Here is a 23,774-nt window from a genome sequence, read left to right as displayed (position 1 = left end):
CACGACGTAGCAGCCTGTTCAGCCTGTGCGTCATTCAACCGGTAACGCTTAGGCATCGGTCGGAGTTTGCTGAACAGTTTTTCGGCTCAGATTTTGCATACATTATGCCGCCGGATCCTCCAACTACCCAGATTGTTAAAAACGCAAAGAAAAGACCGACACTCGCGGTCCGCGGTTTCGGCGAAACCATGGTTAAGCAAACATGAGTGTCTCTGTTTCGGCCGAAACCGAGAAAACTGATCAAAGCACAGCTGAATCTATGACTACTACTGAGGCTCCTGCTACCTTACTTGAATCGGCCTCAGAAATCTTACCTACAGTGGTTACTAGTGACTTATCAGACACCATCCCTTTGGATGTCTCTACCCCAGCACGTGGTGCTGCTAGGCCTCCTGCAGCCATGTCTATTAAGGCCTTTACCAGGGCTAAAGCAGCCAAATCTACTAAATCAGTGCCTGTTAAACCCCCCTCAACTAGGCCCACTTCTAGTTCACAAATGCTTACTCTGGCAGAAGATTTAATATCCTTAATTAGGGGATCTCAATCTCACCCAGACAGGGCCTCTCAGCCCCCAGAAAAGAGACCTAGAGCAGAGCCCCCCGAGCCTGTGTCCTCTGATGATTCCGCGGAGGACTCAGACATTACAGACCAGCCAGAGGCTCATTTCTCCAATTATGAAGACTCAGATGCTGAAGAATCCATTCCAGCTGCTTCTCCACCAGAAGAATTCTCCTTTGGGGAAACCTTACATGCCATGCGAGAACAATTCCAATGGCAGGAACAGGATTTCTCAGATTCCAGAAAAAGACTTAGGACTTTTCTGCATCTCCCACAACACAGGCCTTTAGCTATACCTCCTGTCCTCTCTGTTGTGGACGATGCATTTAATGATGTCTGCACTGCACCAGATTCCTTACCTCCAGCCCCTGCCAAACCAGACAGATTTTACAGGGTTCCAGACACTCATCACCACTTATACAAGGCCCCACTTGCAGACCCCGAAACTATATCCCAGGGGCCTAAGGCAGTAGCCTCGACCACAGCAAAAAACCCTATTCCTTCTCAAAGAAAAGCCAGGTCTTTAGACAGATGGGGCAAAAAGGTTTACACCTCCGCTACTCTCTCAGCTAGAGCTTTAAATTGTCAGTTTCACATGATACAATACCAAGAGTTTATGCTTGATCAGTTAACTAAAAAGCTATCCTCTGATGACTCTATAGATAAGAAATATATATTAGAAATGGTAAATAACATACAACAGGTTAGTAACCATTCCTTAAAATGTGGCTATGATGCACTGGAGGCTTCATTTAGATCAGCCATGACTGGCACAGTGATAAGAAGACATGCATGGCTGAAGGAACAGGTCTTACCGGATCATGTTAAAGCTAAGTTATTAGATGCACCTATGGATAAGGCCAGTTTGTTTGCTACACCTGCCCAGCAGGTAATGAAGAAAATGGAAGAAAAGGCAAAATCTGTACAAACGGTTAAAGATTTCTTGCAGGTTCAACCCCCAAGGTTTAGCAGAAACTGGCCTGCCAAAAATTGGTCCTTTCCTGACTCCACAAGATCCCAAAGGGGCAGGAATAGACGTCCCAGAGGCAGAAATCAATCCAGAGGGTGCCTACAGAGGACGACAGTGGCAAGGTAATAACAGAGGCACAGACACAGCCACTGCCACTACAACAGCACAGTGACTTGATTCTAACTCCGCCTACCAGGGAACAAATAGCAGCACCATTAGGCGGAAAATTAACCTTATTTTCAAGAACTGGCACTATATCACAAAAGACAAGTGGATTCTGCAAACCATAGACCAAGGATACCGGTTCCACTTCCACACTTTACCAGTCAAAAGAGGAATGCCAAACCTGCCTCCAAATCAAAAACAGAAGCTCTACAGCAGATAATGCAACTAACAAAGATGAGAGCTGTGGAAAGAGTGCCAATAACAGAACAAGGCAAAGGATTCTACTCCAGACTATTCCTAGTTCCAAGAAAGGAAAAAGCTGGAGACCTATTCTCGACCTGTCCATCTTAAATACATACATCATTGTCCCAAAATTCAAAATGCTGACCCTCCAGCAACTTCTTCCCATGCTGGGCAAGGAGTGCTGGCTGGTAACTCTAGATCTCAAGGAGGCATACCTGCACGTCCCCATACGACCAATTTGCAGAAGATACCTCAGATTTCTTGCAGGATCAGAGCACTATCAATTCTCAGCATTGCCCTTTGGCTTATCTACTGCCCAGAGTATTCACAAAATGCCTGGCATCAGTAATCGCCCACTGCAGACTACAGGAATCCAAATTTATCCATACCTGGACGACTGCCTGCTACAGGGGACAACAAAAGCAAGCTGACAACAGATTTACAAAGGGTCATTTACTTGCTACAAGCACTGGGATACACAGTCAATTTACAAAAGTCAAGGCTGATACCATCCCAAACAAGGACATTCTTGGGCAGAATTGGACACAGTAAAACAAATGGCATTCCTAACTGCAGAAAAACAAAAGAACTCCCTCTTTACTTCTTGGCACTAACAAAACAGAACAAGCTAACAGCAAGAAAAGTTCTACAGGCCTTGGGCTTCATGGCATCCTGCATAATCTTGGTTCCACATGCCAGACTACATATGAGAAAACTACAGTGGTACCTAAAGAATTTATGGTCCCAACACAGGCACAGCCTAGAAGCAGAAATTCCTCTAATCCCATGCCTAAAACAGGAGTTCCTATGGTGGGCTCAAGCATGCCAGTCAAATCCAGGCTTACCCTTTCACAACTATCAAGCAAGCTAAACCATCACAACAGACGCCTCAGACCTAGGATGGGGGGCTCACATGCTGGACAAATGCGTACAAGGATTGTGGACACAGGACCAGCTCCATCTGCACATCAACCTAAAAGAAATGCTGGCAGTAAAACTGGCAATCCAAAAATTCAGACCATTCCTCAAAGCAGGACATTTGATGATAAGGACAGACAACACCACAGTCATGTGGTACATCAACAAACAGGGAGGCACTCATTCATACCCCCTATGCAGAATGACTTTGGACCTTTGGAACCTGGCGCTCAGCTACAATATCCAGTTACAGGCACTATTAGGTACCAGGAAAGGAGAATACTCTAGCAGACATGTTAAGCAGAACCACCTCGGATGCTCACAAATGGATGCTACACCCGGACATCTTCAAGGCCATCTCAAAGAAATGGGGAATGCCACAGATAGATCTATTCGCTTCCCCTCTCAATCACCAGCTCAAAAAATTCTGCACAAGGACATTCCACCCACTTGCATGGAAAGTGGACTCGCTCTCCTTCAGCTGGAAAGGTCTGACAGCATATGCATTCCCACCTCTTCCCTTGATACACAAGGTATTACTAAAAATCAAGGAGGAACGTCCAAGGATAACCCTGATAGCTCCAAACTGGCCAAGACAACACTGGTACCCATTGCTGAGGAGCATGTCTCGGGACAAAATGTGGTCAATACCCCTGATGCCTTTGATGTTAACTCAGAACAACTACAGCATCATGCATCCAAACCTAAAAGCCTTGCAACTGACTGCATGGAACATCACATAGCAGCAACTAATCCAGAGCTTTCCCAAAGGGTTAAAGACATTATCCTTGAAGCCCGCAGACCTTCAACAAGAAGGAACTATGCAGGAAAATGGAAAAGGTTTGTCATTTGGAGTGCTGAAAGAGGAAAAGATGTGTCGAATATAGACATTGCTAACATTCTGGAGTATTTGGCAGAGCTTCTACATACAGGCCTGTCCTATTCCTCCATCAAGATACATGCATCAGCTATTTCAGCAGAATACAGCTTTGATCCACCTGTCTTTTCACATCCTTTACTCAGGCAGTTCCTCAGAGGGATCAAGAATGTAAAACCTCCTAGGAAACCACCATTGCCAGCTTGGGATTTGAACTTTGTGCTGGAAAAATTGACACTCGCACCTTTTGAACCAGCAGCAACAGCAGACCTGCAGCATCTATCGTGGAAAACTGCTTTCCTACTGGCAATAACCTCAGCAAGAAGGGTTTCTGAACTTCAGGCCCTAATGGCAGTACAACCCTTCCTAATCTTCCACCAAGATAGAGTGTCCATGAGGACTAATCCTACATTTATGCCTAAGGTGGTATCCAGAGTGTCTTTAAACCAGGCAATCCACCTACCTACCTTCTTCCCAAACCCACAAAACAGAGGGGAAAGAATACTGCATACCTTGGATGTACATAGACAGCTACGCTACTACCTGGACAGAACAAAAAGTAACAGAAAAACTGACCAGCTGTTTGTAGCCTATGCAACAGGAAGGGAAGGAAAAGCGATTTCCAAACAGACAGTCTCCAAATGGATAGGAAATTGCATACGATTCTGTTACTCCTTTCATGGAAAACCAATTCCACAGAACATAAGGCCTCATTCTACAAGGGCAACAGCCACTACCACAGCCTTCTTACGAGGAGTGGCAACCAAGGACATTATTGAGGCGGCTACTTGGACCTCCGTGCATACATTTGCCAAGCATTATAATTTACCTCTGTATTCCAGATCCCGAGCAGGGTTTGCCACTGCTGTACTGCAAGGGATCCTAACCACACCATAATTTATTCTTCCTCCTCCCCTAGTTGGCTATGGTATTCTACCCAGTTGTTATGACTGCAGATGCATCCATGAAGGACATAGTACAGTTTTGTACCTACCATAAATGTAGATGTCCGAACTGGATAGCATCTGCAGTCAGGATTACCCTCCCTCCTTCCCCTCTGTGGTACTCCTAGGGTATTTACCCTCCTAATAGCTAGCTGGCGGGGGGGAGTCTCTTATGGTGTATTTGTTTGTATATATGTACATACATGCTTATTTTTTGTGTTTGCCTTCTATCTTTTTGGAAACATTGGCATTTACCCAAAATTTAGCCTTCCAAGAGGGCAACTGGCATCTGGGGCAAGAAACACTGAGGAAAATGGCGCCGGCTGATGCCTTTATACCCGAAGACCAGCAGAGATGACGTCGGGTGAAGTGCGACATCAGCCGAAGCCGGACCCGGACTTTGGAATCCGGCCGACCGAAGGGCTGCCTGACGACAGGACAACCCAGTTGTTATGACTGCAGATGCTATCCAGTTCGGACATCTACATTTATGGTAGGTACAAAACTGTACTTTCTACTGTTCGATTCACGGCTGGAGTGCCTTCTGTGTTGATTCTGCATGTCCTCCCCGCGGTCGAGTGGCCTCCGAAAGACATGCGTGAATGGGCGTGCCTTTGCTGAAGGTTGGGCGTCGGGCTGGCAACTCGGCACCATAAAAAATCTACTGCTAATCATTTGCGGACTGGAGTTCCGCTGTGGCTAACTGGGAAAAGCCGAAAAGACAAACAACTTGCATGACTGCATTCTGAGAAATATTCATGGGTAGCACTTGATATTAATGCTTATATTGTATGAATTATTAACGGCTTTATTACTGTGTGGATTACTGCAGCACTAAAAAATGACAATATTGCTGCTGCAGTGACAGATAACACACTCACTACCAGTGTAGGTATTATTGATACATAATGCATTTTCTTGCACTTCAGTGGTTCAGTATAAATGCATTGGATCAGATTACAAATGAGCTGCTGTCAGTTTGTCTGTCCCGATTCCGAAAGATCTGATCTCGGTGTAAGTGACTTACTTCGGTGTAAGGACTATCTATAAACAGGCTTACTACGTAGACCTGCTCTCAGTGTAAGTGCTCACTCACAGTGAGAGCAGGTATTTTGGAATCAGGGCCACTGACATTAATTTCTGTAGTTTTCTTTACTGACTGTGGACTGATGGTCGACTGTGATTAGACCTTGTATTGCATTAATGACTGGAACCATTTAAGGGCATACATATTATGACTTTTTGTTTAAAACTTAAGAACGCTCTGCACAAGTCCCTTAACCATCCATTGGTGCTCCCAAAAATTATAATTAATATCCTCCTCAGTTATGTTGACATTAAAAAGAGGAGAAAAAGAAAATTCCATTTGTGTGTGCATCATGGCTGAAAGCAATGCATTACTTACAGCTTCTATTAGACGTGTTAATATATTTTTAAATTATGACATTCCACTACTTACATGCTTCATGTTTTGAAGGAGTCCACTACCTTTTAATTAGGAAATGCAGTCTGTTACTGTGCAAGTCTGTGACTTGGATTTTGTGAAATACTTCTAACAAAACTGTAGCAGAGTTGAGAAGATATACATCCTGGAAAAGCTGTTATGGTGTTTGTGTGTGTCTTTTGCTTCATAGGTTCATAGGTGTATACTAGGCTATTGGCCATTAGGCCCCATATAAGCCTAGCCATGCAACCCAAATGTAATCCACAAATTTAATTTATATAGGGGGTGATTGACTGCCTCTGCCCATCAGAGGTCTAGGTGCCAGACCAGGACTGAATTTCCACTTACCCATTCATTGGTCCAAGTTGTACTTAAATGGTTATAGGGAGGAACTCTGTTTCAAATGGATGGGGAGCCTGTTCGAGAGAGTGGGAATTCTCTGAGAAACATACCTATCTCTAACATGTCCTATTTATGTCACATTCAAAACGTAGGTCTTTTAATCTAGTAGTTCTGATGCTATTTGTTTTACAGATTTGCAAATGGTTCATCAAAACAGGGTCCAAGAATGCCTTGTATTCCAAGCAAAGGTCACCTCTTAGCCTCTCTGATGCCAAGTAGAGACAGGGCTTTGAAGTGATCATCGTAGGATATTGTGTTTACTCCCTGGATTCTTTGTGTAAGGAATCATTGTGGACATTCCAGTTTTTGCATCTGTCTGGTCAGGAACCTACCAAAGGGGGCATTACACTCTATATGATGGGTCTGATGAGGACCGAGTACAGTGGTATGACGATCTGTTCAGACATAGATGCCATGTCCTTGCTTATAAGTTGAACAATGTAGAAGGATTTTCTTAATACCTTGGACACATGTTGGTCGAAGGCTGAGTTACTGTCTACATAAGTTCTCAGATCCCGATTCCTGACTAATGAATCAGCTTTTAGGGGTGTTTTATTGATAATGTAGTTACCTGGGGTAGCTGACTTCCCAAAAGGTACTATAATACATCTCTTGGTATTGAGTTTTAACTTATAGCTTTGGCACCAAACTTTTTATTTGTCTTAGACCTTTCTGAAGGAGTGTTCTCATCTTGGAGAAATTCAGTGACTGCTCCCAGTTTGTAATCATCTGCAAACTTGCTTAGCCAGAGGCCTTTGACATTGGCTTTGACATCCAAGTAGTAGATGCCAAAGAGGAGTGGGCCTAGCACATGGTCCTGGGTGACTCCAATGGTGACAGGCCTCTTTGTGGAGGTGGCTTCAATTATTATAACCTCTTGGGTCCTGTCAGTGAGCCAGCTAACTATCCAGTGTGCTGTAAAGGGGTTTATACCTAGTTGTGTAAGTTTTTGGCAATGCCACAGTTGAGTTATTGTCTTAAAAGCTTTAGCCAGATGTAGGTAGGTAGTATGCACAGTTTTCCACTCATCCATTGCCTTAGTGACCTTTGCAAAGAAGTCCACCAGATTCAGTAAGCATTTCCTTCCCTTTGACAAAGCCATACTGGGATGGATACAGTATCTGGAGGTCTGTTATGTCCTTGTTGATGATTTCCATGATAATTCTTTCCATGGCTTTGCAAATAAGACTAGTCAGGCTAATGGGTCTATAGTTTCTAGGATCTGTCAAAGGTCCTTCCTTATGAATTGGGATGATCACCTCAGTCCTCCGTTCACATGGCACAAAACCTGCTTTAAGACTATGTAGTTAAATAATGAATCCAGGAGTCTTGATAAGTTGTATTTTAGACTGTTCAGGAGGCAACCTGGGGGTGGTATCAAAGCCCATTGAGGCCATGTTCTTGGCTTTAGTGAGTGCAGCCAGTACATGCTCCCTAGTTGTAGTTGGAGGGGTTGTGTTTGAGGGTATTTTTTGAGAGTGGTTGGAGGGTGAGTGGGGGAGTAAATTTGAACTGAATTTGTCCTCTAACAGGTTTGCTATATTGTCAGACTGTGTGAATGTGGCATCATTAACCATCATTTCAGCACATTGCTGTGTGTGTCCTTGAGGTTTCTGACATAGCTGAAGAATGTCTTATAGTTGTCTTTCACTGTGAGGCTGTCTTAACCTCAAATTTGGCTTCGCTTGACCTAATTATAACCCTCTTAGTTGCCTGTTTTGTTTGATGACAGAGTTTTTATCTTTATGGGGATTACTCTTCCTGGATTTTGCCATCATTTTTTTTTCTTTTCTTGTATATCCTGCTTAATTTTCGACGCCCCCAGGATGTTTTTTTTTTCCCTGGAGCTAATCCTGGGCTTACTTCTGGTAGGTAGAGTAGCCTGTATGCAGCCATTGACATGGTTGTACAGCATTTCTGAGAGCAATTCGGCATAGGCTGCTGCGTTCTTTGGGTTTGAGGGGCATTAAATTTTGACAAACCATCACTTGATAAAAGGCGATTTGCCTTGGTATAGTTCATAACTGTTACTGGTTTTAATGGGATTGTAGAGTTGATTTTAATTTTGAAGGAGACAGCTTTATGGTTGGACCTTAGACAAGACATGGGGGGTGCTACATTCTCCCATATTTTTGAGAATGAGGTCCAGATGTTGGCGTCATTAGTGGGTTTATTCACTATTTGGTCAAGGCAGTTTGTATTTACAAAGTCCAGGAATCACTGTGCCTATTGATTTGAAGCCATGTAAGATTCCCAGGCTATGCAGGGGTAATTAAAGTCATCCCTGAGTAGAGTGTTAGGTTGGATGGTAAGTGTCTGTAGTAGGTCCAAGTATGCATTGTGAGCTTCTTTGGACATGGAGGGTGAACTATAGCTGGCTAGGATATGGTATGGGATTTTGTCTATGATGATCTGCCCGTGGAAGAACTGTAGCATATCTTCCTGTTTGATCACCATAGAGGTATGCTTGTTGACGTATATTGAGATACTTCCATCTTTAGCCCTTGTCTGTGCAGCTGCTGGTCTAAATGTGTGAAAGGCAGTGAAACCTTGCACTTCTGGGAATACTCTCTGCTGCTATAAACCATGTGTCAATAAACTGCACAGATGTCTTTATTCTTGAGTGTGTGGAGGGCTTGGAGGGAGTGAAGTTTTTTTTTAGGCTTCTGGCATTAAGCGACAGCATGCTCCGGTTCAGTTGAGTTGATTTTGCTATGTCAGAAGATTTATCAATTTGGCATTGCCTAAAAAAGGTGCTGTGGGGTGGATATAGTTTTAGCCAGTATTCAGAAAACTAGAGGGGAATGATGCAGACCATCCCTGGCAAAACAACGTGGTCTGTTAACCATATCCTCCGAAGCTAGCAAATACTGAGTCCCCTTAGAGGGACAGCATAAAGACAGCCAGTTGTTGAAATCCATCAGTTTTTACTCATATTGTGGTATCACCCTTTGTAATGGTTATATGCTTCTCAGTGCTAGACTCATACCAGCATGAGAGAGACAGTGTGAAAGGTCTGTAATGTCTCTCTTCATATAGTCCAGTGAGGTACATGTCAGGTCATTTGCATCTAGATGGACTGTGATGGAATCATACTGGTACCTGTGGTGTAATGACTATCTGTTAATTGCTTCATAAACTCTGTTTAGTCTTAGGAAAAAATCATGAACATTACTGTGTGTAACTTTAATAAATTGTTACAGCCAGTACTGAACATTCTTAAATTGATACAACATCAGCAGATGGTCAGTTTCAGAAAGGAAAGGTCACATCCCTTGCAAGGGTTGCTAAATTTATAAACAATTTCAAGAGACCAGTCTAAACTGCAGTGAAATATTCACATCAGTGTTTAGTTGTGTGTCTTTGACTCTTGCCGTTAGTTCTAGGAGTAATTAATTCTGTATGTCACTCAAGATGGCCTAAAGCATTACAGTTTGCAGTAATAGAATCATACTCAGTATTATGCAGTGCATCCAATTTCTGCGCAAGCTCCATCCTCACCCCAGCTTAGGTGTGATGCTTTGGTCTACTCAGCCGTTGCTGAAGTGGAGGAACCTCCTGGAAATCATCAGAAATATTACCAATATATTTATAGATAGTATTCCAAAATTACTGTAATAACTGTCACAATACAAGTTGAATATTTCCTATGACTAAGCAGTTAAATTTTATGAAGTAATTAATACAGAACCGATTTGCTACCACAGTATGACTGAATTGTAGTGCTTAACAAATGTTGCAAGTAAACATTTCATAACAAATATTTAATGTACAACTCTTGACATGACAGCAACAGTACCTTATCTACAGCGGACATGAAACATTTTTACTGCCTTAAGTAATGCATTAATTATCTGCATATTTATAGTATACAGAAATGCACACACACACACACACACACACACACACACACACACACACACACACACACACACACACAGACACACAGACACACATACATATATATGAGATAAGTACTTGCATATAGTTATATATAGAGACATATATGTAGTTGCAGTTTTAACCTGCGGTGGTGGTGCTGCGGTAGCGTTGTCGCCTCACAGTAAGACGCTGTCCGGTTCGATTCTCAGCTAGATCTTCTTCTGCGTGGAGACATGCGTGAATGGGCGTACCTTCGTTGAAGGTTGTGCATCAGGCCTGGCAAGCCAGTACGTAAAAATCAACTGCCAGTCATTAGCGGACCGGAGTTCCGCTGTGGTGACCCCCTAACCGGGAAAAGCCGAAAGTCGCAAACAAACAAACAATATGTAGTTGCAGTTTTAAAAGGGCAGGTAATCACAGGAGCGAACGCTTTGAAAAAAAAGGGGCAGATGCTCATGTGAGTGCACATTCATTTGAATGGAGTTTCTGCCAGTAGTCTTTTGAATGGGGTCATGGTACAGCAGGGTAAGGGAATTTGCCCTTTCTTGGTGTTGTGTGATCTCAAGAGTTAGTATAATTAGCAGAAAGGGGGTGCCGCAGGGCTTGCCTCACGGGAAAAAAAATAGGGGAAGAAACGTTTCTTTTTTGTGCGCTCCCTCTAAAATGTTTGCTCTTTAGAGTTTCGCACGTATGAGTGTTTGCTGTTTCATGAGGCACTCGTGTATGCGTGTATATGTGTGTGTACTCGTATCTCTGTATATATACATATGTGCATATATAAAAATAAATGAAAACAAATATATGAAGCAATATGTGCAGATGTATATAATACAGTACTTCCTTTAGGACTCTGGCCTTCTTTCCTGAAGTTACAAAACCCACCCAGCCAGGTGGCCCGTCCTCCATCTGTGCAGTTTATTGTAGCTGTGGTGCATCTGCTGTGCAGAGAAGGGAGGGGATCCCTGTCAGGAATTATGGGTGAACCCCAACTTCTACCAAATAGCAATTTTTTTCTATATGAGCCATTGGTGGTCTGCTCTAACCTGCAGATGTGACATCTGCAATAGGTAGAGGGGGATTTTGGTCTCCTTGGCAGACCGTCTAAGGGCTTGATCCTGGGCTTTTACAGATGTTATCCTTCTGAAGTCCTAGTACAAGAATGAAATGTAAACGTCTGATGCAGGAGATATTAGGGAGTGAACCAAAGTCACTGGGGTGTGACATCACTCTTTCTAGTCCATATATCCATGTAGAGCTGCCATATTGAAATGAAAGCTGTGGAAAGGTTTTAAGTGAATGGAGACCTTCTTGGAATGTAATATCAGAACAAGGAAATAAGTTTGTCCCTGATAGTGTATTTTTTTAAATAAATACTTATTCTTTGAATGTGATAACACAGTTGTGTTTTATGTGTCTTTGGATGTATAAATTATATTTTGAATTTGATTCCTGTAGCATTTTTTATGGTGGTGGGGGTCACATAACTGATTCTTGGAAATTGCATCAAGATATGCCATAATTTACTCTTTTGCTGTATGATATATGTACCCTTCAGTAGGGACTGTGCAGGGGAAGTAAAGTAAGGTAGTGTGAAGGTAGAGTGACAACAGCCAAACAGAGTTAACTCTGGCTTTACCAGTTGTAGAAGCACATAACTGCCATGCACAAGATATGGCATGCTTGACTGTGACTGAGGTGTGATCACGAGAAAAGAGCAGCTTGCCTACGGCAATCCAAATGTATTTACACCTTTAGGAAGGGATACACATGTGCTACAGTGCGATTCATAGAGCCAAATTTTGTACTCCATTTTACTGTCATACAGATGTGCTGCGGTAGCGTTGTCGCCTCACAGTAAAGACGCTGTCCTGTTCGATTCTCAGCTATAGCATCTTCTGCGTGGAGACATGCATGAATGGGCATACCTTCATTGAAGGTTGTGCGTCAGAGCTGGCAACTCGGCACGTAAAAATCTACTGCCAATCATTAGCGGACCGGAGTTCCACTGTGGCGACCCCTAACCGGGAAAAGCCGAAAGACACAATAACAACAACAGATGTGTCTCACTTTGCTGTTGAGTAACAGTGTAAGATTGAATTCTGCCCAATGCACATCTCTATTGGTGTGACATAGCATACCCTCTGTTGGTTAGCTTCTCAATGAAATCAACTCAAACAGCATGCATTTCAACATTGCAATCTTTTATTTTATTCGGCATGCCTATTTTCCATTATTAAAATTTATTGTCATTATTTTACAAATTTAAACACAAGCAGTTTCCAGTGTGAAATTAACAGTTTTTCTAACAGAAATTTCAGTTATTTCATTGAACACAAAATTTTGAGTGAGAGAAACTTGTAAACATGCTGCTTAACTTTTTAAAAGAAGAACAGAAAAACTCAGTTCAGGTTTAGTCTGTGTACTTTCAGGCCTTGGCTTCAACCATCTCCTGGAATATTTTTTGTTTCTTTTTTTTTTTTATTACTGAAACTCTGTCATTAGCCATATCAGTCTTGATTTTTAAGGTCCTTTACAGGCCCAAACCTGTACTTCTCTTAGTTTCTTTTACAGAAGTGTACCTCAACTGGTGTGTCTGGTGAGGTCCATTTACCTTATCTTTAGTTAGGTTCGATGACCCCACCCCGTTTCTCCACTGTGAGAGGCAACTCCCTGTGGAGAATTCAGACCCTGTCTGTTCTGAGAGGCAATAAACAGTCTCTATGCCACAGAAATTTTCATTTTATAAAAGAAATGTTCTCGTTCCTCTCAGGAAAGCTCATTTGACTCCACTTAGGCGCAAAGCCCTCATATTGCATTTCAGACCGAGTCAGTGTGCTAACAGTATAATAACTGACCTGCACTGAAAATTGTAGTGTTTACAAGGAATGTAAGTTTTTTTAAATAAATTTCAGATGATTAGGTATGATTTTGAAAGGACCTGAAAATGTTTTTCTCCGAAAGTAGGCTGGGTTGCAGAGTAGTTTGCTTGCTGGTAATGTGGAAGTCAAAGTAAGCAACTTTTTTGTAAAGACACAAGGCCAGATTAATTAATGTCTACACTAAGTATACGTTGTTCTGTGTAAATTTTAGTTTTCCTACTGATTTTCTTGCAGCCTTAAGTATAGAAGGGATTCATAAAGCTTTCCACAAAGTGTAAACTATGTGTACACTTAGTGTAATCCTTCTGAGTGACTGGAACACAAGCAGTGTGGTAAGCATGTTCTTGAATGCAAAACATGTACACTTGGTGTAAGTATTAATGAATCTGACCTATATTCACACGTCATCACAGCACTGGTTGACCAGTGACTTTAGTTCATGATTAAAATCCCTGTGTATTTCACTGCAGTGTGTTGTATTGTGTGAGCCAGCAGAATGCTTTTCAGGGATATTTGCCTTTTTCCCCACCGTGGTGCGACTGTGGTGTTGGTATATATAATTTAGGGGAGTGGGGGAAGCAGGGCAGGGTGCTCTTGTAAAAAATATTTTTTGTATTTTTAGGGTTTTCATCTCACTAGTTTTCGATATTCCTTTTTTTTTTTGGAAACCAGTGAGTTGAGGGAGTATGCTTCACTCATAGTTTTTGTAAATGGGTATGACTTACCAGGTGAATGAGTAGTATAAGCTTGAGCTAGTATAGACACTAGACTCTTGTTAGAATTGTATGACAGGCCGCATGAATCAGTTTAGAATTTTTTTCCATCATATTTTGTTTACTCAATGTCTTGTTTACTCTTGAAATGTAGCATACTCTTCACAGCTGAATGTCATTCTTATTTTTAACTTTTTTTTTTTTTTCTAGTAGTAATGAAGTCATATTCGTATTTTACCTTACTATGTATGCTAGTAGTAATGACGGTGCCAACTGTATTTTTCTAATTTTGTGTGAATATATGCATAAGAAAAGACACTTTCATTTACATTACAGAACAGAGTTATTAGTTGATTATAATAATGTGATTTATTTGTAGGATGATCTTAAGAGGCGTTCCATGTCGATATATGACACTCCTCGAGGTAGTTGGGCCTGCAGTATTTATGACCTTAAGACCTCTCTCCCTGATGCACTTCTGCCAAATCTACTAGACCGAGCCCCAAATGAAGAAATCGACCATCAGAATGAAGTGCAAAGAAAATCAAACCGGCATAAAGAATTGTTCGCATTATATCCGGCACCAGATGAGGTACACCATAGTTGCATTTGGAAGTGAAACACAAGTTATGCACCATAAAGTAGTATTATGAAGCAGTAAAAGCAATAGAAATGTCCAAAGTAGTTGTAGCCTGCTTGTTGGTTCCTGTTTCAAAAAATTCCAAAGTCGGCATAAATGAGCATAAGTAAATCAAATGCCTTTAAAAACAGGATTTAAAGTTCATAGTGTAATGTCTGTGTTTTTGATCTTGCAGAATAATACATTTTATATTTGCAGTGTTTGTGTATTTTTAGTACCTGACGTAAGGTCTTCCCTTAGCATACATCCATACTTCAGGAAATCTTCTTACCTTTGGTAGCCAGTTTTGCATTCTAAAATGCATGTAAAAGCAGAAGTGCGATGCTGTATTAACATGGTTGTTGGTAAACAGCCTACTGAAGAGGAATGCTGTTCAGCTCTTTGAATTAGCATCACCTCTCCTAAGAGAATGTTGTCAACCTGCACCATTGGATTAAAAGTTGGTGTTAGAGCCTGTTTAGTTTTTTACTAGTAATAACGACTATTTGAACCCGTTTAAGCACTGTTAATATTTTTCTTATTTTTCTCATATATGTATTTTATTGAAAATGCAGTATTTTCACCTATTATTTAGCTAGCCTTTTCTCATGTTGCTTTTATATTACCTGTTTTAATCCTGCTTTGTTTTTATTAATTTTTAATAATGCCACTTGTCTTTCATCGACTAGTTGTACATGACTTGTGACTTACTATTTCTTTCAGGCTGAAGACTGTTAACAACTGATCTGAAGTAGTTAACTTCATTTATCTGCAACCTGTGGGTATTCAGATCCATATCGGAAGCGAGCCAGCAACATTTTATCAAGTATCTGCTCCAAGCTCCTCCCCTTACCCATAATCCCTCACCATCTCCTACCTTTCCCCAGATCTCATTTGCCGCTTCATGCGTACGCATCGTGGTCTCTATAGCTCCAAGTTGGGGGTAGTAAGTGGAACTTTTGGTTTATATTTAGTGTGTGAGTGTAGTTGTTTGTGGTCAACCATTTCCTCCCCTTCGTCGGTTTGTTGTTAAAAAAAAAAAAAAAAATTAGTTTAGAAAGTTTGTGTTTTTCTAAGGTAGTGTAGGCCTAACCAACCCTTGTGTTTGTGCATTGCTGGTTTAGTGTTTGGCTGAGTGGAGTGTGATGATGGCTGACCAGCCAAAACCAACATTTAAAAAATGCTCAGAGAGTGGCCACAAGCTTTCACCGGCTGATGGCCACACTCTGTGTGTTATTTGCCTGGGTGTTCCCCACCTTAGACTGCCATGTAGTGTGTGTGCATGGTTCAACCCCAGGGCCTTGAAAGAGAGGAAGGCGAAACTGGTAGCTAACGGCCTGCTACCAGTTTCTGCATTAGATAAGACGACCTGGACATCGGCTCCAGTAGCTGACCAACACCCCCCCCCCCCAGGCTGGGACTCAACCTCCCTCTAAGCCTGCCAAGACAGGGACTAAAACAAAGGATAAGTAAAGAGAGAGAAAGAGAGAAGGGCTGAAAGGCACCGCAAACTATCTCCAGAGTGGGAGCCTATTCCCAGTCCACCTTCAAAAATTGTTAGGACCACTTCTTCTCGGCTCCATTCCCCGAGGTTCTCCCCAGAACCGACGGAGCCTTCGGACCAGAGGCCTTCTTTGAGGTCATCTCACAGACCAGCCAGATCCAAGTCGGTCGCCTCCTCGCGGTTGACTTGGAGTCTGTCGGAGCTTGACATGGACAGGATGATGTGGAAATTCATTCTGACCCAAATCCAAATGGGAGTCTTGCCAGGCCCCTCTCCGGCCGGAGAGGGGACCTCTATGCCCTTCTTCCATCTCATCTCTCCTTCCCCGATCTGACCTGAGATTTCGGGGTTTATGGATCCTCCGAGCTGGGGGTTCAACGCCAGTGGTTCCTCCAACCTCGACACCGGCAATTACCTTGAGTTCCTCTGATCAGACTTGTTCTGATCCGAGCAACTCTCGGGGCCGAGAACGGGGAGCCGGATCTGAAGGAACGGAGATGTCTTCGGCTCTGACTTTCAGATCCAAGCCGTTCCTTTGGAACCCTAGCTACCTTTGTCTCGGCCCCGATCCTCACGACAGAGCCGGGGAGAACTTCTTCCTTCTTGGTTGCCAAGGAGGTGCACTCTCCTTCAGCCTTCGACATGGTTGAGGGAGTTCTCTCCCAGGGATTGAGACCCCAGCCCATTGTCTCAGACTCTGCCCAGGCTGCCGTGGATTTGGCCACAACTCCCATCAGCTTGTCCCAGGGACAGCCCATGCTAGAGGACCCCCAGGTGGATCCCGTCGTGAACCCCCTGTGACTTACGAGCCCTCTTCAGAGAGTCCCACTGAGGAGGCTCCCCGTAAGCATTCGTGTAAGAGGAGCCACATGGACTCCCCCGAGTCCCTCACAGAAGATACTGACTTGGATGAAGGTGAGGGTTCCCCCAAGGTCACCTCCCGAGGATGTCTTCTTTGGAGACATCATGGAAATCCTCCGCCAGAGGGGTGGTTGGTCAGCCCCAAAACCCTCTACGGATGAGTCAGTATTCCTGGAGGCCTTTGACATGGGCCCATCTACATCCTGGGTGTCTCCTCCTGCAGATCCATTAGTGGATCTTATTACCACATGGGCATGGAAGGAGCCTGACACCATAGAGCCAATACCCAAACACCCAGACAGGATCCTTTCGCCTCCCACAGACGGTCAGGCCAGGTACAAGGGATCCCCTGTGGATGCTGTGGTGGTGGTGGCAGCTGCCACCAAGAGAGAACTGGCTCAGGAAGGTTCTTCGGTCCACCCTTCGGACAAGGAGTCTAGGGCAGTGGATCGCTTTGGGAAGCGAGTCTTTTCTTCAGCGACGTTTTCCATATGAGCGCTGAATTATTTGGCACACATCATTCGACTCCAGTGAGTCCCAGTCACGGAATTTGCTGTGTTGCCCCCAGAGTCTTTGTTGCCAGAGGACAAGCGACTTTTTTCAGCGAAAATGTCGACTCTGAAATCCGTTTCGAACACGTCCGTGCGTCTTCTTTCCCATGCCCCGGAAGGAGTGGCTAGGGCGGCTGTCACGCTTGGCTCAGACTCTGTCACTTCGCGGACCCCTTCAAGGTGTCATTCACAAATGCTCCCTTTTACGGTTCCTCCCTGTTTGGGAAGACAGGTCATGACAGGAAGACTCTGTCTACTGTCTCTAGCCCTCAAAGATCCTTTTCTAGGAATCCGAGAGGGCAGAAGAAGATGTGGTTCCGAAAATCTGTTTTCCTGGGGCACTCAGGACAACTCGTCCTCTAGAGGCAGAGGAGGACAAGACAGAATGCTGCCCCAGAGGGAGAGGAGGCCCGAGAAACTTTGGGTCTAGTGAGATCTTCTTGGACAGACCCGTGCAGCAACCCTGAGGGGTTGCCTGACTGTCATACTCTGGAGACAGTCGGGGGAATATTGTCATTGCACCTAACGGCTTGGGAATCCATTACGACGGACCGTTGGGTGCTCCAAATATCCAGAGGATATTCCATCCCGTTCGTTGCCCCACCCATCCAATCAAAGCGCTTCCCTGATGTTCTACCCGCTCAAAGGGAGGCCACAGCGCACTGAATTTCAAAGCTGCTTTACAATTGGGCCATCTGACCAGTCCCCACAGATCTGTCTGGATTAGGTGTTTATTCCAGGTTCTTTTTAGTGCCAAAAAAGACGGGGGACCTCAGACCCATATTGGATCTGTCAACCCTGAACCTGTCTGTAGCCAAGCAGAAATTCTGGATGGTCACCTTGCAGTCCATTCTACCTTATCTCCGAGAATGCGACTGGATGTGCTCGATAGACTTCCAGGACGCTTACTACCACATCAAAATTTGCAGAAGCTCCTGGAGATTCCTTCGCTTCTGGCTGGGAACCAATCATTTCCAGTTCAGAGCCCTACCCTTCAGTCTCACCACAGCCCCCAGGGTGTTTACCAAGGTTATGGCAATCGTAGCAGCTCATCTGAGACTTCAGGGAATTCAGGTGTTTCCTTACCTAGACGATTGGCTTCCTGCTGCTGCCACCAAGCATCTACTTTGCATGGCCAGAGACTACTTCCTGCATCTTGCAGTCAATCTAGGGATTACCATCAACATCTCCAAGTCCCGCTTGAACCTGACACAAACCTTGGAATTCATAGGGGCATGGTTGGACACTCTACTATTGCAAGTTTTTCTCACTCGGGACAGGGTCCAGAACCTACGGGCTCATGTGTCAGTGATCCTCGGCCCCAGGGCGCCAATGGCGAGCGAAGTTCTCCAAGCCCTAGGCTCCATGGCCACAGCAATTTCAATTCTTCCCTGTGCGCGCCTTCACATGGGGTGCTTCAGTGGACCCTGGCAGTTCAGTGGTCATGGTTAGACCTCCCCATGGACTACCCTATACGAATCAGCAGAGCCTGCAAGATTTCTCTTCTTTGGTGGCTCCAGTCGCCGGAGATCTTGGCAGTTCGTCCCTTCTTAACAACCCCAGCCCAAGCCACAGTGATCACGGACGCCTCCCAGCTCGGGTGGGGGGGGGCACTTTTTGGGGAGGACGGCCCAAGGCACGTAGTCCCAGACTGAGACCAGATTGCATATCAGTGTTCTGGAGATGAGGGCAGTGCTTTTAGCTTTGCAAGCCTTTCACACTTTTCTTCCCCTGGGAACAATTGCATTTCAGTCAGACAACATGTCTGTTGTCTGGTACATCAACAAACAAGGAGGGACCAGATCTTACCCTCTCTGCTGTGAGGCCATGAGAGTGTGGGAGTGGGCAATCTCCACCAGTCGGTTTCTGATTGTCACGCACATCCTGGGACGCTCCAACATTTTAGCGGACAGACTGAGTCGGGCTATTCTAATGCCATACGAGTGGTCTCTGAAACAGTCAGTAGTGGAGGAGATCTTCCTTGCGTGGGGTCACCCTTGCTGCGATCTCTTCGCATCTCCTTCCAACGCGAAGTGCAGCGAGTTCTTCGCTCTGATCCCCTCACCAAGGGACTCCCCCAGCAACGCTCTCGTCCATGCTTGGCCTCCTGGGTTACTGTATAACTATCCCCTGCTACCTCTCATTCCGAAGTTTCTTCAGAAAGCTTACTGACTGGGGTGCAAAGTGATACTCATTGCCCCGTTCTGGCCTCAAGTGTGGTTCCCCTTCCTTTGGTCTCATGCTCTAGCTCCTCCACAGATTCTGAATCCCTGCCCGGATCTCATCTCTCATCCCTCGGGCATCAGTTCGCCCTATCTGGACAGCCTCAAGCTGATGGCTTGGTTGCTCCAGTTCCCTTGATCACTAGGACTCCCAGTCTATCCTCTTCAGTAAAGAGTATTTTGGTGGCATCCCACAAAGCTTCCACAAGGAAAGTTTATCGCAGCAAATGGAAACACTTCTCTATTAGGGCTTCTCAGAGGAAACATAGATCCATTTGCAGCCCCGGTTCCTGCAGTGTTGGAGTTTTTGTCCTATATTTTCCAACAAGGGGCTAGTTCCTCTACAGTGAAAGTGCAACTGGCAGCCATATCTAATTTTCATGTCGGCGAAAATCTGAATGCTTTGAGATTGTGCAAGGCCTTTCTAAAAGGTACTTTTCTTTTGCGTCCCCTGGTTAAGGATTCCGTCCCTCCTTGGGACCTTACCCTAGTTCTACAGGCTTTGATGGCATCCCCATTCGAACCAGCAGCGTCAGTAGATTTGAAATTCCTGTCCTGGAAGACAGCTTTTGTAGTGACCATTGCCTCAGCTAGAAGGGTTTCTGAGATCCAAGCTTTGTCTGCCGTGCCCCCTTACTTGATCTTTCATAAAGACAGGGTTTTGCTTCGTACAAACCCTCCTTTCTTACCGAAAGTTGCTTCTGAATCTAATATTAACCAGATGATTAATCTGCTTGTGTTCTTTCCAAATTTCCAGAACAAGAGTGGATATAAGCTGCATTTGCTAGATGTCCATAGACCGCTTTGTTTCTATTTACACAGGACTAAACAATTCCATAAGTCTGACCAATTATTCATGACTTTTTCCAGACCCTTTTTGGGCAAGGCCATTTCCAAGGTCTTCTTAGCTAGATGGATTACACAATGTATACTGCAAGTCTCTTTTGATAAAGGCCTATCCCCACCTGGTTCTATTAAAGCTCATTCTACCAGATCTATGGCAACTTTTGCTGCCTTTTGATCTAGGGTTTCTCTGGATGATGTCTGTGCAGCAGCGATCTGGGCAAGGTCACATACGTTTATTTCTCATTATAAGTTGGATTTGATCTCTAGAGGGAGAGCATCCTCTGGCTCTGCGGTGCTCAGGAATGTCCTTCCACGAGGGCCTCCCAGGAGTTTTGGTAGCTGGGGACTCTGTCCCACAGGTTGCAGATAAATGAAGTTAACTACTTCAGATAAAGAAGTTATGTACTCACCATAACGTTCCATCTCAGTAGTTATACTCAGGAGCGGCCTTAGGTCAACTGGTGTCCTAGGCAAAAGGGCACCACAGCACCCCCCACCACAACACCCAGTGCCCCCATCCCGATCTACCTACACCAAATAAATACTGGAAAAGTGCCCCTACTAAAGTGGCGCCCTAGGAGGACGCCTAGTTGGCCTATGCCTAAGGCCGGCTATGGTTATACTTCATTTTCTGCAACTGTCCCGCCCTCCTTCCCCTGAACCTGTTCTAGGTTACTGTTATTGAGTTGCTAATAGTTTGATTAGAGGCAAACTCGATCTGAGGGAAGGTAGGAGATGTGAGGGGTTATGGGCAAGGGGAGGAGCTTGGAGCAGATGCTTGATAAAATGTTGCCAGCTCAGATCCGATATGGATCCGAATACCCACAGGTTGCAGAAAATGAAGTATAACTACTCAGATAGAACGTTATGGTGAGTACACAACTTTTTTTTTTTTTTTTTTTGTGAAAAAGAGTTTCAACCAGAAAATGTTCACATACGTCATATAGTTTTTATTTATATTTCATTCACTTAAATGGACTTGAACACTAAAATGTTGAAGGCCACTACCAGGAATAGAAGCCTTAAAGTCCTGAAAGCTGATTTATTGAGGAAAAAATAAAGGACCATGTCAGATAAATTGCATGTCGCAGAGACATCTTTAGAGAAATCCTTTAAGTCCCAGAAAATTAAAAAAAAACTCCTTTATGCACAGAAGTCTTTTCAGAAAATAAGAAAGAAACCAAGGTACACAATATGAGGCTGAATGAAACAAGTGGGATTCCAAAAAAAAAAAAAAAATATATATATATATATATATATATATATATATATATATATATATATATGTTAACAGAAGCCTTCATATTTTGAAATTAATGTAAAACATATTTCCACAATTGAAGCTGGTGATATTGACTTTTGTGGTTTCCCCCCAAAAAAGAGCTCCCTGTTGAATGTAGTGAACTACAGAAGGTCCCATTGATGTTTTTACAAGTGAAAGTGCCTTCATTATCCCTCCTCCTGATTTTAAAAGGTTAGTGAAGGACTGTGTGGAGTGGTTTGTTTCTCAACAGTCACAGGCACCTTATTTACATTTTACTTGTTGTTTTGGCCCTGAAGCTTCAAAGAAGCTGATGGATCCTTATGTTCTAATGTCAGAAGGAAAGACATGCAGCTGAGGGTTCTGAGAAAATAAAAGGAGGAGTATTGTAAATGTATTGTAGTGAAGATGGCTTCTCAATGTTTTCAGGTTTAACTCTGGATTACTTTAAGTGGAACTGTTAATCTGATGGATTTTTAAGGTTGGCGGAATAAGATGTCTCTTTGCCTAAGAGAAGGTATTTCATATTTGCTAGAGCACATCATCTTCAGCACTTAAGTTTTTTTCTTCTTCACTTAAAGGCTATCCGCGGTGGTGCAGCCGGTAGCATTGTTGCCTCACAGCAAGAGGTTCTCCCATTCGATTCCTGGCTGGAGTGCGGGGAGTGCCTTCTGTGTGGAGTCTGCATGTCCTCCCCGCGGTTGGGTGGGCGTTCGAAAGACATGCGTAAATGGGCGTGCCTTCGTTGAAGATTTAACGTCGAGCTGGCACCGCGGCATTCGTGAAAATCAACTACCAATCATTAGCAGACCGGAGTTCCGCTGTGGCGACCCCTAACCGGGGAAAGCCGAAAGACAACAACAACAACTTAAAGGCTATCATTAATGCCATTGTACAATGTTGGTAGTCATAGATTTTAGCACCTGGGTATCCCGATAATTTATATACAGCCCCCTCTGTTGGACCCAGATTGTGGGGATGGTAGCTCTGACTGCAGATCACACAAAATTAGATATTTCTTTAGTATCAGTACTGTCAGATAGGTAGCTACAGGATTTTGGATATTGAAAGCAACACATTTTATGCTTTATTCCCTTCAGAAGTAAATGTTATAATCATAGGTCCATATTAACCCTGTCAGGGTAAAGGAGGTTGTAGACCATCTACTAAGAGTAGACATTAAAGCTGTCCAAGCTAAATAAGGCTGCAGAACAGCTTGGACAGCATAATGCAAAATGCCTCTGTGATGCAATTCAGTCTTGTAGAGTACTACTTGTAGGGTGATCTTAAGATAGCATGCCAGTTAAAATTCCAAACGTACCCTGAGGTTGCAAGACAGCCCTGTCAGACATCACTTTACATAGGGACAGTGCTTTGGAGATAGAATGGAGGTGGAGAGCTGGAAAATACCTATCTGAAATGATCTTGGAGACCCCAACTTCCAAAAAAGCATAGGTTACAAACTACCAAAAGAAAAAAAAGAGCAGGCTGTGAAGTCCCTAGCTCTCCCTGAAAACTCATTTGGTTATCATCTTTGTCCCTTGTACCTTTCCAGATGTCTGGTATTAAACTTTCTTCCCATAGGTCAATATTTTTATTTTCTGCAGCAACAGGAAATCTTTTTTTTTTTTTTTTTTTTTTTTTTTAACAGACCAGTGAGTTAAAGGGTTACTTACTGTCTGGTATGCAGTACAGTTTGCTAACTATTCTAACTTTGATGAGCTTTGCAGAAATTCCACTAAGTTGCCTTTCTCTTACTGTGGGAGCTTGTCTGTAGTAGTGCCTAATTCTTTCACAGCAAGAAACTCAGTTTCTCTTGAAGATTCTTTCTCATTCCTGCAAAATAATGGTAGTTCAGGCCAGTCTTGAATTTACCTCTCTCAACTAGTTTGTGAAGTCATAGAAATTTTGAATT

The 23,774-nt window shown here is 43.6% G+C and overlaps 1 protein-coding gene across 1 annotated transcript in view; it reads left to right on the top strand.

Moving 5' to 3' along the window:
• DOCK7 (dedicator of cytokinesis 7) overlaps window positions 1-23,774 on the top strand; it is a 3,076,229-nt gene that overhangs the window by 541,101 nt on the left and 2,511,354 nt on the right. Inside the window, exon 6 of the mRNA XM_044085545.1 lies at window positions 14,375-14,587. Coding sequence (XP_043941480.1) covers window positions 14,375-14,587 — 213 coding nt within the window. The remainder of the gene's footprint in view (window positions 1-14,374; window positions 14,588-23,774) is intronic.

This window comes from Protopterus annectens, chromosome 10.part0 (assembly GCF_019279795.1).
Source record: "Protopterus annectens isolate FY-2018-M chromosome 10.part0, PAN1.0, whole genome shotgun sequence".
In the NCBI taxonomy this organism is placed as follows: Eukaryota; Metazoa; Chordata; order Ceratodontiformes; family Protopteridae; genus Protopterus; species Protopterus annectens.
The sequence above is the reverse complement of the archived record's forward strand: the minus strand, read 5'-3'. Positions and strand labels throughout refer to the sequence as shown.